Source organism: Sardina pilchardus, chromosome 14 (genome assembly GCF_963854185.1).
Source record: "Sardina pilchardus chromosome 14, fSarPil1.1, whole genome shotgun sequence".
In the NCBI taxonomy this organism is placed as follows: Eukaryota; Metazoa; Chordata; class Actinopteri; order Clupeiformes; family Clupeidae; genus Sardina; species Sardina pilchardus.
This window is the reverse complement of record NC_085007.1, coordinates 2,325,834-2,343,333: the sequence shown is the minus strand read 5'-3', so window position 1 is coordinate 2,343,333 and position 17,500 is coordinate 2,325,834. Positions and strand designations below refer to the sequence as shown.

Genomic DNA, 17,500 nt, shown 5'->3' with positions numbered 1-17,500 from the left:
CTGCTCAGTGTGTGTTGTGTGTGTTCTGCTCAGTGTGTGTTGTGTGTGTTATGCTCAGTGTGTGTTGTGTGTGTTATGCCCAGTGTGTGTGCTGTAAGGAACTCATTTCAGTGTTGTTTATTTGGGTGTGTGTTCCGTAAGGAACTCATATAGGTGTTCTTTATTTGGGTGTGTGTGTGTGTGTGTGTACTGTGGTGTTTCTCTATTCTGCATGTTGGGATTTCTCTCTGTCTGTCATTGTGTGTGTGTGTGTGTTAACATGGTCCATGGATCAACAGTCAGTAGCCTGCGTGTGTGTGTGTGTGTGTGTGTGTGTGTGTGTGTGTGTGTGTGTGTGTGCATGCGCGCCTGCAGGTGTACACTGTGCGTACCATGAGGCTACGACAAGAAGAGAAAATTGCCCTTGTGCGTGTATATTCACACCAATAACTTCCATAACTTCCCAACTATGCACAGTTTCCCATTCGCTGCATGACATCAGGCTATTTACAATTGTCTATATTAAGTGAAGTTAGTCAACACGTTATCAAAATTAACTTAATGCAGAGCTGCTGTATATTCACGCGCATATATTTAGTTTGAGCAGGGTTACGCACGCAGGCACACAACTAGGCTACTTGTTGTTTTCTTTTACTCGGCTATCTATACAGTATATGGTTATCACCATGCAATGTGAAGCTAAATCACTAACTCGATACTCAGCATCTTTTAAACAACGAAAAGAGAAAGAATAGAAGATGGAGGCAAAGCTAGAGGAGCTATTCCAGATGGACAATAACAAGGTAGACATTGGTGTGCTTGTCGGAACGTTAGACTAGCATTACAACTGTTTAAAACCATACGTTAACGGTATGCTAGAACAAAACTAAACGTAAGTAACTTAGCTGTGTAACGTTGTCCAAATGAATAGATCACTGTTAGATGTTGTTGTTGTGTTATTGCGTGTGGATGTTGTTATGCTATGTACTGTAGGCTTTTTTGCTGACCAATGCACGAACCTAAAACCGAGAAAGAACAAATATTGTTACAATTGTAATTGTTGTGCGTACCATAGCATTAATTCCTGCAGGCGCCCCTGTGTGTGTGTGTGTGTGTGTGTGTGTGTGTTAGTAACTCCTCTCAGGTAAGCTCTGTTTGCTCACTGGTGTGTGTTGTGTGTTCCACTGTTGCAGGATGGCTATGCGATTTGTCAGGTGAACCTTCCGTCAGAGTCCAAGCCCTCCAGGATGATCTTCAGCATCAGAGGCCTCGCTGGCCCTCTTTATCTCAACATCCAAGGAGACACCAGCAACATCTCTTTCCATGTGAGTACGTTATGTATGACTGTGTGTGTGTGTGTGTGTGTGTGTGTGGCTTCTTTATCTAAACACACACACGCACACAAACACACACACACACACACACACACACACACACACACACACACACACAGAGAGAGAGAGACACACACACACACACACACACACACACACACACGCACACACACACACACACATACTCTCTCACCAATGGCCCATTTGGGACTATAGTGGCAGCTGTGTGACAATGAGAGACTCCAGCTGAATAACCCACAGGCAGTTTTAAGAGGCAATTAACCTTGCTGTGTGTATGCGTGCGTGCGTGTGTGTGTGCGTGCGTGCGTGCGTGCGTGCGTGCGTGCGTGCGTGCGTGCGTGCGTGCGTGCGTGCGTGCGTGCGTGCGTGCGTGCGTGCGTGCGTGCGTGCGTGCGTGCGGACGGACGGAGGTGTGTTGGCTGTGTCATATCCCAGTTGGGGTTTATTGACATTTCATTGGATATGTTTGAAGTAAAGTGAACAAAATAATTGAATTTGTTTGGTAGTTTCATTGCACATGTTGATTTTGCTACATTATTTGTCTGAGTTTTGCTCTGCCATCTAGTTTGGTATTTGAGGAAAAGTGCACACTGCACAGTGCACAAAAGTTTGTATTCCTCATGAGCTCCTGAACCCCTCTTTTCTCATGATCCAAACTGTCGCCATGGATGCCGTGTTCTCAACGCCAAACACTGTGTGTCCCGTCTGTGACCCCGCACGCTAATCGGAGTGGAATTGTTCTCCGTGCGTCTCTGTGATAGTTGAGACAGGAGGCTATCTCTCCCAGTCTCCCCCGGACACTGACTTAGAGAGTCTGCTCATCGTTCAGTGCCAACTGTCACGCCAAAACCCCCCCTCCACCCCCCGCTGTCACGCCACAGGGTCTCCTCAGGGTGATACGAGGAGAGGGAACACCAGAATCTGGATGTGATTGGTTGACATATCTCCAGGAAGTGTGATTGTGAGCTGGGATTGGTTGACATATCTCCAGGAAGTGTGATTGTGAGTTTTGATTGGTTGACATATCTCCAGGAAGTGTGATTGTGAGCTGTGACTGGCTAATGCTCATCCTCTTGACCTCTCCAGCTTCCTCTGATGCTCCTGGGCCCCTTCACCCTGAGGGACCGGGCCTGGGGGGGTGGGGGGGTGGACCAAGGTGAGGGGGGTGGACGGGGGTGACCGCTTCTGCACTGCCCCGTCCACCCCCCCCTCCCTTTGTGATTTGTTTGATTTCCATGTCCGCCAGCTTCCTGACATTCTATTTCAATCCGCCGAGCACCAGACATGAGGAGTGCGCGTGGAGAGGGGCGTGGAGAGGGGGGTGGAGAGGGGGGGGTGGAGATGGGGGGGTGATGTGGAGAGGGGGGTGGAGAGGGGGGGTGGAGAGGGGGGTGGAGAGGGGGGTGGAGAGGGGGGGGTGATGTGGAGAGGGGGGTGGAGAGGGGGGGGGTGATGTGGAGAGGGGGGATGGAGAGGGGGGTGGAGGGGGGGGGGGGGTCAATCAAAGGGCCCTCTGTGCTCTGCTCACACCATGCCAGTGTCCTGTCCACTTCCTGTGGACGCACGAGATCACAGACGCAGTCCTGCGTCCAGACGGCGTCCTGCTGATGTGACGTGTGGGCTGTTCTTCTCAACGCACCGCACATTCTTCTGCCCGGCAACAACAACCTGTTGATCAACAACCCCGTGGACGCTGATCATTATGGCCATGCTATAGGTTCAAATGGAGAATGTATAGCTGTTCACGGTGAATAGAAGTAAATAGCGCACATACTGGACAGAATGGTTTGGAAATTGTGAGGAAAAACATTATGATTATACCTCCATCTTCCACATTTAACAGCAGATATCTGCTGTGGTCAGATGTGCAGAGGTCTGTTGTGGTCAGATGTGCAGAGGTCTGTTGCTCAGATATCCAGAGGTCTGTTGTGGTCAGATGTGCAGAGGTCTGCTGTGATCAGATGTGCAGAGATCTGTCTCAGTTGTGGTCTCTGGATGGACTACACGTGTGTGTGTGTGTGTGTGTGTGTGTGTGTGTGTGTGTGTGTGTGTGTGTGTGTGTGTGTGTGTGTGTGTGTGTGTGTGTGCGTGCGTGCGGGCATGTTTGTCTGCGTGTTCTTGTGTGTGTGTGTGTCTGTGTGTGTGTGTGTGTGTGTGTGTGTGTGCGTGCGTGCGTGCATGTGTGTCTGCGTGTTCTTGTGTGTGTGTGTGTACGTGTGCGTATGTGTCTGTGTGTGCGTGCTCTTGTGTGTGTGTGTGTGTGTGTGTGTGTGTGTGTGTGTGTGTGTGTGTGTGTGTGTGTGCGTGCCCGTACTGTACTGTATGTATTTGTGCGCGTATGGAGCCAAATTCCAGTCCTCCTCCACTGACGCACGAGTTAAAAAGGTCTCGTTTCCAGCCCTCTCTCAGGAAGTGGAGCAGGCAGCACGGCTCCAGAGGGGTTGAGCAGGGGCTCGCGACACTCTACCATAATAAACATTCCTGTTCAAACGCTTCTGGCAGCAGACTGGCTTTGGGGAGTAAAGGATGGGGGGGGGGGGGGGGGGGGGAGGAGTCGTCTGTAGTCAGTCAGACACACTTTGCAAACATGAGATAAAGTGCTTAAAAAAGCACTGACTGGCTTGATTCAACAGCAGCAAAAGCAGGGCACACACACATGGCTCCCTCAACACGGGTCGGGAAGGGAGGGTCAGTTGAGCCGCAGAGCCGTGAATAGCAGAAATGACCACAGACGCACCACAAAATGACCAGTTCACAGACACACTACAAAATGACCTGTCCACAGACACAGTACGAAATGACCTGTCCACAGACGCACCACAGAGCCTGAACAGTAAGACTTTGAGGGATCTGATGTACAGTAGGCTACGCTTGGTGTGACTGGAGGTTGGACAGGTGGATGCAGTAGGTGGGCTGGTGTGTGCTTGGTGTGGAGTGTGACTGGAGGTTGGAGAGGTGGACGGATTTGCACTTGGTGTGGAGTGTGACTGGAGGTTGGACAGGTGGACGGATGGCTGATGTCGTCTTATTTGTACCCCTCAGGTCCCAAAGACGGTTCAGCGACACATTCAACCAGCTGCACTACAGTCCACATCAGTACAAGAGGACTTACCCCTGGACACTGATGACCTCTTGAAGTGGGCAACTGAGAAGTTCGGTGGTGTGACATCCTTTACGGAGGTGCAAAACCCAACGACCTTCAATTTCACACAAAGTCCTGGTAAGACTCCCATCTTAGAAGCTGGACAGCCACTCCACACACACTCTTCATGACTACCCACAGAGTTTCATGTAGCCACACACACTCTTCATGACTACCCACAGAGTTAGCCACACACACTCTTCATGACTACCCACAGGGTTAGCCACACACACTCTTCATGACTACCCACAGAGTCAGCCACACACACTCTTCATGACTACCCACAGAGTCAGCTAACCAATCACAGAGCTCAGCACAGAGAGCTCTTTTCTACCAACGCTGGGTTAACTGGCCCACATACAGTATACTGTACCACTGCATCAGCCACGCTGGGTTAACTGGCCCACATATACCACTACATCAGCCACGCTGGGTTAACTGGCCCACATATACCACTACAGTACATCAGCCACGCTGGGTTAACTGGCCCAGATATACCACTACAGTACATGAGCTGCGCTGGGTTAACTGGCCCAGATATACTGTACCACTGCATCAGCCGCGCTGGGTTAACTGGCCCACATATACCACTACAGTACATCAGCCACGCTGGGTTAACTGGCCCAGATATACTGTACCACTACATCAGCCACGCTGGGTTAACTGGCCCACATATACCACTACAGTACATCAGCCACGCTGGGTTAACTGGCCCACATATACTGTACCACTGCATCAGCCACGCTGGGTTAACTGGCCCACATATACCACTACAGTACATCAGCCGCGCTGGGTTAACTGGCCCACATATACCACTACAGTACATCAGCCACGCTGGGTTAACTGGCCCACATATACCACTACAGTACATCAGCCGCGCTGGGTTAACTGGCCCACATATACCACTACATCAGCCACGCTGGGTTAACTGGCCCACATATACCACTACAGTACATCAGCCGCGCTGGGTTAACTGGCCCACATATACCACTACAGTACATCAGCCACGCTGGGTTAACTGGCCCACATATACCACTGCATGAGCCACGCTGGGTTAACTGGCCCAGATATACTGTACCACTGCATCAGCCACGCTGGGTTAACTGGCCCACATATACTGTACCACTGCATCAGCCACTCTGAATGACCCCTCCCTGGACACACGCAGTGGGCACAAGTTCACTTCAACTTGTAAACTTGTATGGCAACAGACAGTCAATCAAAGTCTTCTTTAATTAAATGGACTTCATGAAGTACACATGTATGCAACAGACTCTCCTGAAACTCTTGTTATTGAACTCAATAAGTTTTCAATGGTATGTGATTTCTTAGTCGGTGTTTATTTGTCATATTACTGTATGTCATTCTGATGTTATGATTTGTAGTGGTAGTAGTAGCAGTAGTAATAGTGGTAGTAGTATTAATTGTAGTAATAATGTTAGTAGTAGTAGTAGTAATAGTAGTATTAGTATGATCTTTTCGGAAATGACTGTTGCAGTCTGTTGCAGATTAAAATAGTCCATTCTAGTAGTAGTAGTAGTAGTAGTAGTGGTAGTAGTAGTAGTAGCAGTGGTGGTGATAGTAGTAGTAGTAGTAGTAGCAGTAGTAGCAGTGGTGGTGGTGGTAGTAGTAGTAGTAGTAGTAGTAGTAGCAGTGGTGGTGATAGTAGTAGTAGTAATAGTAGTAGTAGTAGTAGTAGTAGTAGTAGTAGTAGTAGTAGTAGTAGTAGTAGCAGTGGTGGTGATAGTAGTAGTAGTAGTAGTAGTAGTAGTAGCAGTAGTGGTGGTAGTAGTAGTAGTAGTAGTAGTAACAGTGGTAGTAATAGCAGCATTAGCAGTAGTAGTAATTATAGTAGTTGTAATAGCAGCAATAGTAGCAGTAGTAGCAGCAGTAGTAATAGTAGCAGCAGTAGTAGTAGTTAGCAGTAGTAGTAATACAGTAGTAGTAGTTAGCTGCAGTAGTAGTAGTAGTAGTTAGCAGTAGTAGTAATACAGTAGTAGTAGTTAGCTGCAGTAGTAGTAGTAGTAGTTAGCAGTAGTAGTATTGGCAGTAGTAGTTAGCAGTATTGGCAGTAGTAGTTAGCAGTAGTAGTAATACAGTAGTAGGAACAGCAATTGTAGTAGTTGTAATAGCAGCAGTAGTAGTAATAGTAGCAGCAGTAGTAGTAACAGTAGCAGCAGTAGTAGTAGTTAGCAGTAGTAGTAATGCAGTAGTGGTTAGCAGTAGTAGAAGTAGTTGTAGTAGTTAGCAGTAGTAGCAGTAGTTGTAGTAGTATACAGTAGTAGCAGCAGCAGTAGTAGTTAGCAGTAGTAGCAGTAGTTGTAGTAGTATACAGTAGTAGCAGCAGCAGTAGTAGTTAGCAGTAGTAGCAGTAGTTGTAGTAGTATACAGTAGTAGTAGGAACAGTAGTAGCAGTAGTTGTAGTAGTATACAGTAGTACTGTAGCAGCAGCAGTAGTAGTTAGCAGTAGTAGCAGTAGTTGTAGTAGTATACAGTAGTAGTAGGAACAGTAGTAGCAGTAGTTGTAGTAGTATACAGTAGTAGCAGCAGCAGTAGTAGTTAGCAGTAGTAGCAGTAGTTGTAGTAGTATACAGTAGTAGCAGCAGCAGTAGTAGTTAGCAGTAGTAGCAGTAGTTGTAGTAGTATACAGTAGTAGTAGGAACAGTAGTAGCAGTAGTTGTAGTAGTATACAGTAGGTTTTAGTAGTGCATCAGAATGGCCCATCCTCCATGTTGTGCTCTGCCTCTCCAGCCTCCGGGTCCCAGTGCATCCTGAGCCCCAGTGAGAGGGTCCCCATGGAGGTGGTGCAGCAGCCCTCCTCTGTCAAGTCCTGCTACCTTCCCGCCACCCAGCAGAAGCAGCTGCACATCATCAACATCCACGAGGGCACGGGCATCCGGTGAGACGCCTCTGCGTGGCGACGCTGTGGGCATACTGTAGGACCTGCTGTGGGCATACTGTATCAGAGATACTGTAGGACCTGCTGTGGGCATACTGTACTGTAGCACCTGCTGTGGGCATACTGTAGCACCTGCTGTGGGCATACTGTACTGTAGGACCTGCTGTGGGCATACTGTAGGACCTGCTGTGGGCATACTGTACTGTAGGACCTGCTGTGGGCATACTGTACTGTAGCACCTGCTGTGGGCATACTGTACTGTAGCACCTGCTGTGGGCATACTGTAGCACCTGCTGTGGGCATACTGTACCTGCTGTGGGCATACTGTACTGTAGCACCTGCTGTGGGCATACTGTACTGTAGCACCTGCTGTGGGCATACTGTACTGTAGCACCTGCTGTGGGCATACTGTAGGACCTGCTGTGGGCATACTGTGCTGTAGCACCTGCTGTGGGCATACTGTACTGTAGCACCTGCTGTGGGCATACTGAACTGTAGCACCTGCTGTGGCTTAAAGTGAAATTTTACGGTTAACGCATAGGGCAATGCCCTGTCATGTCTGATAGTTAAAGTTAATGTTAACGTATAGGGCAATGCCCTGTCATGTCTGATAGTTAAAGTTAATGTTAACGTATAGGGCAATGCCCTGTCATGTCTGATAGTTAAAGTTAATGTTAATGCATAGGGCAATGCCCTGTCATGTCTGATAGTTAAAGTTAATGTTAACGTATAGGGCAATGCCCTGTCTTGTCTGATAGTTAAAGTTAATGTTAACGTATAGGGCAATGCCCTGTCATGTCTGATAGTTAAAGTTAAAGTGAACGTATAGGGCAATGCCCTGTCATGTCTGATAGTTAAAGTTAAAGTGAACGTATAGGGCAATGCCCTGTCATGTCTGATAGTTAAAGTTAATGTTAATGCATAGGGCAATGCCCTGTCATGTCATACACACCTTTGTCTTTGTTTTTTCCTTCTTTGTTTTTTTCTCCTTCTCACTCTGAAATGAAAATCAAGACCGTGAGCTTATGTTCTAAGACGTTCCATCTCTATGCATGGTTTCGGAACAGAGCTTGAGCGTGGGGAAGTGTTCTAAGACATTCCTTGTACTTCTATTTCAGCCATGTGTACGTGCATGCCGCCTCAGCAGATGTGCAGTTGTACTTGAGAGGCCCCAAGGACACTGTGTGGGAGGTGTCGGACGCTGAGCAGTTTGTGGTGAGTAGCAGGCTAACTAGCCGCTGGTGCTCCAGTCCAGAGGAACCATTGAGACTAGCGTTGCAATCTAATGTAGTCACATCCTGTCAACATTTTAAACGTTAGTGCTACATCACTAGCCAATCAGCCGGAACACATGTTGTCAAAAGGTAGATGTTTGGCATGGAACAGACCCAAAATAAACCACAATTTAAACAAATCTGTTTACCTGACGGAAAATGTTGAAAAATACCTGTCTTTCTTCTATTGCTGAAATAACTCTTATTCCATTCCTGGCTTGAATACCCTCTAGCACACAAACAGTACTGTACATTTCTGCACAGTCGTCATTTCCTGCATGTGTCCCTGTGTGTGTCTTGCAGACAAATGGCCTGATGAAGTTGGCTATTCCTGGGCAGCCCCCGATGGCCTTTATCCCAGGAGGGCTGACGTTCCTGGGGGGCCCCCAGGAGCTGCAGCAGGAGGCCTCGGGCTACTTCAAGATGAGCTCCGTCACCAGCTACTCTGAGATCAGCACCAGGGCCTCCACCATCCACGTGGGCATCGGGGTACTGGCAGGTAGGACACACACACACACACACACACACACACACACACACACGGGGCACTGGCAGGTAGGACACACACACACACACACACACACACATACACACACACACACACACGGGGCACTGGCAGGTAGGACACAGAGGAACACTGGACATGAAGAAGGCCTCGTGGCCCAGCCTGCTGCAAAACAAATATCCAATCGGAACAGAGTACACTGTTGTAGGCTGAACGCCCCGCCCCACTCCACACGACCATTCTGACCTGTCAGTGCTGTGGTCTCTAGTACCATTCTGAGCTGTCAGTGCTGTGGTCTCTAGTACCATTCTGACCTGTCAGTGCTGCAGTCTCTAGTACCATTCTGACCTGTCAGTGCTGCGGTCTCTAGTACCATTCTGACCTGTCAGTGCTGTGAAGTGTGAAGTGTGTGAAGTGTCTAAAGTCTCTAAAGTGTGTGTAGACTCTCACGGTGTGTGTTGGCTCTGCAGATACGGTCGATCCAACGTCCGCAGCAGTTCTTCCAGCTACAACCACCACCGAATCTCCCATGAAGATCCACCTGTACAGCTCACCTGAGTACAGGGCCCCACTTGACCCCAAGACCCCCCTCCAGACGGACAAGAGGATCTACGCCGAGGTGCGCACACACACACACACACACAAAAAAAAACACACACACACACACACACACACACACACACTCACACACACACACACACACACACACAACAGAAGTCATCTGTTGTCAATGTGTTCTCACGTTTTAATTGGGTACACACATGTATCACACTCCTTTGGTACATGCTGAACCTTCCCATGCTACATGCTAAACCAAAGAGCTCAAACTACTGGTGTTCCCATGCTACATGCTAAACCCATGCTACATGCTAAACCAAAGAGCCCAAACTCTACTGGTGTTCCCATGCTTTATGCTAAACCCATGCTACATGCTAAACCAAAGAGCCCAAACTCTACTGGTGTTCCCATGCTACATGCTAAACCCATGCTACATGCTAAACCAAAGAGCCCAAACTCTACTGGTGTTCCCATGCTACACGCTAAACCAAATAACCCAAACTCTACTGGTGTTCCCATGCTACATGCTAAACCAAAGAGCCCAAACTCTACTGGTGTTCCCATGCTACATGCTAAACCCATGCTACATGCTAAACCAAAGAGACTAAACTCTACTGGTGTTCCCATGCTACATGCTAAACTCTACTGGTGTTCCCATGCTACATGCTAAACCAAAGAGCCCAAACTCTACTGGTGTTCCCATGCTACATGCTAAACCCATGCTACATGCTAAACCAAAGAGCCCAAACTCTACTGGTGTTCCCATGCTACACGCTAAACCAAATAACCCAAACTCTACTGGTGTTCCCATGCTACATGCTAAACCAAAGAGCAGTGATGGGCAGTAGCGTCGCTACTTTAGTAATTCAGTGAAACTTGTCTCGTCTAGGCGCTTATCGTAGCTCTCAATGATAGTTACATATTGGGAGGAATGAATACAACTATTTGTTATTCAGTATATTTTGTCTTTTCAAAGAACAAGAAAAATGAGAAAGACCATTTTTTCAAGCCAGAGTGCTTTTGTTCGGACATGGGTGTTAACTGTTTTGAAAACGTGACATCAAAGTTGACACAAGCATCAAAGCGATGGAGTAAAAGTACAATCTCTCTGGTCGATTCTCATGGTGACGACATACAGCAGGGCAAGTCCCCTATGTTACCACTTATATTAGGATAGGGCAAGTCCTCTACAGTATGTTACCACTGATATTAGGATGCAATTTTGTTCATCTAGAGAAATTCAATGATCATCAGGCACTTGGCACAGTCATGTAGTCACAACATCATGAACCATTAATAACCATGTTATTGCACACTGCCCTGCAACAGCTCAAAGTTGGCAGAGTATCGTCACCTTTAAAGGTGTTGCTTTGGTCAGCAGCATCTGCTAAGAAACAAGAAACAAGTTTGGCGCTAATAAGTATCACTTTAGGCCATAACTCAGCCGTAACTCAGCCATAACTCAGCCATAACTCAGCCATAACTCAGCCTCTTGTGGAGCTGAATCGTTAACTCTCCCCGTGTGCACTGCGCCCTGCGGCTCCTCAGATCTCGGGTCAGATGCTGGGCGGCGTGGAGATCGGCAGCGAGGTGGTCAAGTGTGTGGTGCGCTCCAGGGACGTGTGTGTGCTGCAGATGGACGTCCCCTTCCGGCCGGAGCCCTGTCCAGCCACCGGCTGCCCTCCGCACCGGACGCGGCTCAGCTTCTCCCTGGAGGCCGTCCACAACACGGCGCCCAGCGGCTGGGAGCTGGACTGTGAAGTCCACTACTGCAACATTGCCACCAAGGTGAGGGAGGGAGGGAGGGAGGGAGGGAGCGAGGGAGGGAGGGAGAGAATGAGAATGGGTGAGTGAGTGAATGAGTGAGTGAATGAGTGAATGAATGAATGGGTGAAAGAGTGAGTGAATGAGTGAATGAGTGAATGAGTGAATGAATGGCTGAAAGAGTGAGTGAGTGAGTGAATGAGTAAATGAATGAATGGCTGAGAGAGTGAGTGAATGAGTAACTGAGTAGGTTTTGAGGCAGTGCGGCCCTATACGCTGTGTTGGTTTTGGAATTGTGAAAAGTTCATGTGCGGCAGGCCAGCGTTGCAGCGAGTATTGATCTCATCTGGGCGCATGATGCAAAAGTGCTCACGTTGTTACAGGCACCAGCAAATCCCTGGAGCGCTGAACGCTTTCTAAAGGGGAGAAAAGCACATCATTTATTCAGAGACAGAGGCAGTCCTTTCTGACATTGACGATGGAAAAAATGACTGCTGTGGTAGTGTTTCACGTAGACTGTTAAACACAGCAAACCGTGTTTAAATGATTCAACTGTATCTTGCGTGATTGGCAGTCTGCTATCTGGTGAAATATCTGCGCAGTGCTGAACAGCTCCCAGACACGCATACAGTATAGTTATAGAAATGTGTGTAAATATACATTATATTCAGTAGCCTATAGTACTCTATTCTATATGTAGTGGTCTGCGTTGTACAGTATTCCTTTTGGTAATTAGATCCCCTAGAAGAGGAGCTACTCACGCTCACTATCGTCTACTACTGTTAGAGACCATCTTCATAAATCTCTACCCAAGTGTGTTTACTGTAGGTCAGTAGAGAGCTTCAGTCTAAACTTGGTCCTGCGTGTACATCAGAACTCATGCAGTCTAAACTTGATCCCGTACTGTACATCAGAACTCATGCAGTCTAAACTTGATCCCATACTGTATGTACATCAGAACTCATGCAGTCTAAACTTGATCCCGTACTGTATGTTCACCAGAACTCATGCAGTCTAAACTTGATCCTGTACTGTACATTAGAACTCATGCTGTCTAAGCTTGATCCCATACTGTATTGTACATCAGAACTCATGCAGTCTAAGCTTGATCCTGCGTACACCAGAAGTTGTGCAGTCTAAACTTGATCCTGCATACCCCAGAACTCGTGCAGTCTAAACTTGATCCTGCATACACCAGAACTCATGCAGTCTAAACTTGATCCTGCGTACACCAGAAGTCGTGCAGTCTAAACTTGATCCTTCGTACACCAGAACTCGTGCCGTCTAAGCTTGATCCTGCGTACACCAGAACTCGTGCCGTCTAAACTTGATCCTGCGTACACCAGAAGTCGTGCAAAGCTTGATCCTGCGTACACCAGAACTCATGCAGTCTAAACTTGATCCTGCGTACACCAGAAGTCGTGCAGTCTAAACTTGATCCTGCGTACACCAGAAGTCGTGCTAACTTTTCTTCTTCTGTGTTTCTGATCAGACGTGCTTCCCAGAAGGAGCGAGGAATGTCAAGACCACCCTGGAGGTCGTGCGCACTAAAACTCCGCCAAGTAAGTAAACTTTCTGACAGACAGTAAATCGGCGACGGCTGCTGTTGACTTCCTGCTCGTGTGTCTCCCGTCTGGTGTGTTAGCGGCGGCGGCGTCTGACCTCGTATTGCTTATCGATCGCGTTACGAGCGAGAGCGTAATCATTCTGTTTTCTGCTCCTCTGACATCAAGTGTCAGAAGCGTCTTGTTTGTTTTGAGCAGCTGATGGGTTTCTGTTGTTATCACGGCTCTATTTTTCACAATTTGATTTATTTATTTACTTCAGGGACAGAAAATAAAGCAACACAGTGAGATGAAAAAAATGAACATGTCGAAAAAATAATAAGCTAAACAAACAAACAACAACAAAAAAACTCATTCACACAAAGGCACAATTCCCTGGCATACTGTAGCTCAGCCAACAATGGGCCTGACATCATCATTATGCTGCGACGCGAGTCCAGAGTCAGAGTAAACAAACCCCTCTGGAATATTCCACGCTGCATCACTCCAGCAACAGGTTACGCTAGGCCCGCCTCCCACACTTGGGCTGGCCTGCCGTTTGGAGCGTAGCCATGGCAACTGGGCCAGGACGTCAGCCCAGGAGGGGGGTCAGGGAGGTGTGTGTGTGTGTGTGTGTGTGTCCAGGGCGGGGCGGGGCAGGGCAGTGTCCGCTGAGGAAGGCCTGCAGCCTGACCTTGTGGCCACAATCAGAAATAACGAGCCTGCTGGGATTGATTGTGCCGGAGGGCCAGGCGTGTGGTCAGCCACGGACGTCCAAACACCGTCCAGCGCCGCTATTGTCCGCCACGCACAAAGAGGGGAAGGTGCGGATCTTCAAAGGCCAGATAACGGGCAGGCAGATGAGTCAGGAACGAGGAGCATTCCTCGCCGTCCGCAGCAGGAAAGGCCATTATTCCTCATTTGCACACGCACACACCACACACACCACACACACAATCAAACAGCATGTTTTCAACACGCACACAAATCGCTTGACTTGGCCAACAAGTTATTTTTTCCTGTAATCACATTTTTCATATTCTCTAAAGAGGATGTGCCATCTCTCTCTCCCTCTCTCTCTCTCTCTCTCTCTCTCTCTTCCTCCCTCTCCCTCTCCCTCTCCCACTCTGTCTGTTTTTCTCCCTCTCTGTCATTCTTTATGAGAGGATAATATTTCTGGCGGATTCAAAGACAAATCCCTTGGAATCCCATCACATGTCTTTTGAGGTTGGTTGTTTGTGATTGGTGACAGTTGTGGTTTTGCGTTGCCGGTGGCAACAGAGAGGTGACAGGGATGCTGGGATTTGCCAAACAGCTGTCTGGAGCCAGTGGTCAACAAGAAAAAAGAGGGAGAAAAACATGAAGTAGAAAAAAATAATAATACAAAATATAAAACTGCCTTGGATGCCACTTGCCATTGAGTAGCAAAGTCAGCTGCACAGCCAGCGATACCAAGGACTGATTCTGATGGGGGGGGGGGGGGGGGTGAGGGGCAGATGAGGGCCAGATGAGGGGCAGATGAGGGGCAGATGAGGGGCAGATGAGGGGTAGATGAGGGGCAGATGAGGGGTAGATGAGGGGCAGTAGTAGTGGGGGATAAGGGGCAGATGAGGGGCAGTAGTAGTGGGGGATGAGGGGCAGTAGTAGTGGGGGATGAGGGGCAGATGAGGGGCAGTAGTAGTGGGGGATGAGGGGTAGATGAGGGGCAGTAGTAGTGGGGATGAGGGGCAGATGAGGGGCAGATGAGGGGCAGTAGTAGTGGGGATGAGGGGTAGATGAGGGGCAGTAGTAGTGGGGGATGAGGGGCAGTAGTAGTGGGGGATGAGGGGCAGATGAGGGGCAGATGAGGGGCAGTAGTAGTGGGGATGAAGGGTAGATGAGGGGCAGTAGTAGTGGGGATGAGGGGTAGATGAGGGGCAGATGAGGGGCAGTAGTAGTGGGGGGGGGGTAGATGAGGGGCAGATGAGGGGCAGTAGTAGTGGGGATGAGGGGTAGATGAGGGGCAGATGAGGGGCAGATGAGGGGCAGATGAGGGGCAGTAGTAGTGGGGGGGGGTAGATGAGGGGCAGATGAGGGGCAGTAGTAGTGGGGATGAGGGGTAGATGAGGGGCAGATGAGGGGCAGATGAGGGGTAGATGAGGGGCAGTAGTAGTGGGGATGAGGGGTAGATGAGGGGCATTAGTAGTTGTGGTAGTTGGGTTTGCAGGATGTGGTGGTCATTCTGTCCTCCCTAGAGGGGGAACTGATTGTGGCAGAGCTGTGCTGTGTGTGTGTGTGTGTGTGTGTGTGTGTGTGTGTGTGTGTGTGTGTGTGTGTGTGTGTGTGTGTGTGTGTGTGTGTGTGTGTGTGTGTGTGTGTGTGTGTGTGTGTGTGTGTGTGTGTGTGTGTGTGTGTGTGTGAGGAGTGCAGGATGTGTCGATGTGCTGATGTGCTGTTGTCCCCCTGGGCTGTCCATCCTGTTTGGGAGCCGTGTGTGTGTGTGTGTGTGTGTGTGTGTGTGTGTGTGTGTGTGTGTGTGTTTGGCCGCCTCTCCTCCCCACCTGTTCTTCTCCATCCTGTCTGTGTTTGTTCAGCTTTCAGACCCAAAGTCCAAACAGCGCTGGACCAGACAAAGCACTCTCACCACTCCCTCTCTCTCTCTCTCTCTCTCTCTTCTCTGTCTTCTCCCTCTATTCCTCTGTCTCTCTCTTCTCTCTTTTCTCTCCCTCTTTTCTCTTTCTCTCGCTCTGTCTCTTCTCTGTCTCTCTCTTCTCTCTTTTCTCTCTCTTTTCTCTTTCTCTCTCTCTCTTCTCTGTCTTCTCCCCCTATTCCTCTGTCTCTCTCTCTGTCTGTATATCTGTCTACTTCTCCTTCAGTTTTTCTCAACCTCTCTCTCCTTTTGTCTTTCTCTCTCTCGTTTTTCTCAACATCTCTCTTTGTCTTTCTCTCTCATGTTTTTCTCAACCTCTCTCTCTTTTCTTGTCTATTTCTCATGTTTTTCTCAACCTCTCTCTCTTTTTGTCTTTCTCTCTGTTTTTGGAAAAGCAAATAAATGAGTTCAACATGAAAGCCCAGAGTCATGCCCGAGGAAACAGCTCCAGCGCCCCCCCCCCCCCCGCCAGGATGCCTCTGTTCTCCGCTCAGTGTTGCAGCGTAAATAGCCCCTCCGGCCCCCCGGCGCCAACAACAAAGTTCCTCTTTTAATTAAGACACCCTTAATTAAGACACCCTTAATTAAGACACCCTTAATTGACTTCCCATATCGAGTGGCCTGCGATCTCACTCAGAGGAGATGGGAGGTCCTTTCTCCTGATCTTTCTTGTCTATTAAATGCTTTAGATCGGCAAGGACAAGTGTTCATAATTGTGGTTTCCTTTTTCTTAGAAACTGCTTGAAGCTATTTGAGTGGTTTCTGCATACTCAACACGAAAACATGACAATAGCAGAGCAGATATCTCACCATAACTAAAGATTCACTAAACAGTCTAATCCCGTAGACTATATTGCACCAACAGGTGTGTTCTGCAGGTATGGAATGCAAATGACTAATTTAAAGCAATACATGCATTTGATGTGCGTATTGAAGTAAACAGCTGTTAACCTGACCTTTTCATTATTTCAATAGGGTAGCATGACAGAATACAGTTGTAGAACACACAGACACACACACACACACACACACACACACACACACACACACACACACACACACACACACACACACACACACACACACACACACACACACAAACACACACACATACAGTGAAAACAATGCAGACACAGACTCATGCGTGTTTGTGAAGGTCTGAGTTTAGACTAGTGTGCTGTGTCAGTGTAAATAATATGTCTTGTTCCTCCTGTGTATTTATCTGGCCTCAATAATATGTCCTGTTGCTGGTGTGTCTATTTATCCGGCTCAGATCATGTTGTGTGTGTGTGTGTGTGTATGTGTGTGTGTGTGTGTGTGTGTGTGTGTGTGTGTGTGTGTGTGTGTGTGTGGCGTCTCTTCCCAGCTCCACTCACAGTTGGTTTTGGACATGTGCAGTGTTAGCACTCAAGGCCAGCACACACACACCTTCTCTGTTAGAGCGCTAGACAAACCATGTGAATTATCACCTGCCCTCCTCTGAACACTTCTCCCTCTTTCTCTTTTTAATCTCTCCATCTCTCACCTCTCTGTCCCTCTCTCTCTCTCTCGCTCTCTCTCTCACTCTCTCTCCTCTGCATCCTGTGTTGTCTACCACTCAGAGGTGTGTGCAGAGGAAGTGTTTGTCTGCGTGTGTGTGTGTTTGGGTGGGGGGGGGGGGGCGGGGGTGGTGGTATGAGGTTGACTTGCTGGTGTTATTGTGTGTGTGTGTGTGTGTGTGTGTGTGTGTGTGTGTGTGCATGTTTGTGTGTTATGGGGGGTTACCAGCGGATGCAGGAGGCATGCTGAGGCAGGTGAGTCGTGCTGGCTATGTGTGTGTGTGTGTGTGTTTGTGTGTGCACATGTGTGTGT

The 17,500-nt window shown here is 48.5% G+C and overlaps 1 protein-coding gene across 1 annotated transcript in view; it reads left to right on the top strand.

Annotated features, from left to right (window-relative positions):
• eng (endoglin) overlaps positions 1-17,500 on the top strand; it is a 66,702-nt gene that overhangs the window by 45,226 nt on the left and 3,976 nt on the right. Inside the window, 8 exon segments of the mRNA XM_062554561.1 lie at positions 1,173-1,304; positions 4,377-4,554; positions 7,228-7,375; positions 8,494-8,590; positions 8,953-9,148; positions 9,625-9,773; positions 11,261-11,500; positions 12,969-13,038. Of these exon segments, the coding sequence (XP_062410545.1) occupies positions 1,173-1,304; positions 4,377-4,554; positions 7,228-7,375; positions 8,494-8,590; positions 8,953-9,148; positions 9,625-9,773; positions 11,261-11,500; positions 12,969-13,038 (1,210 nt within the window).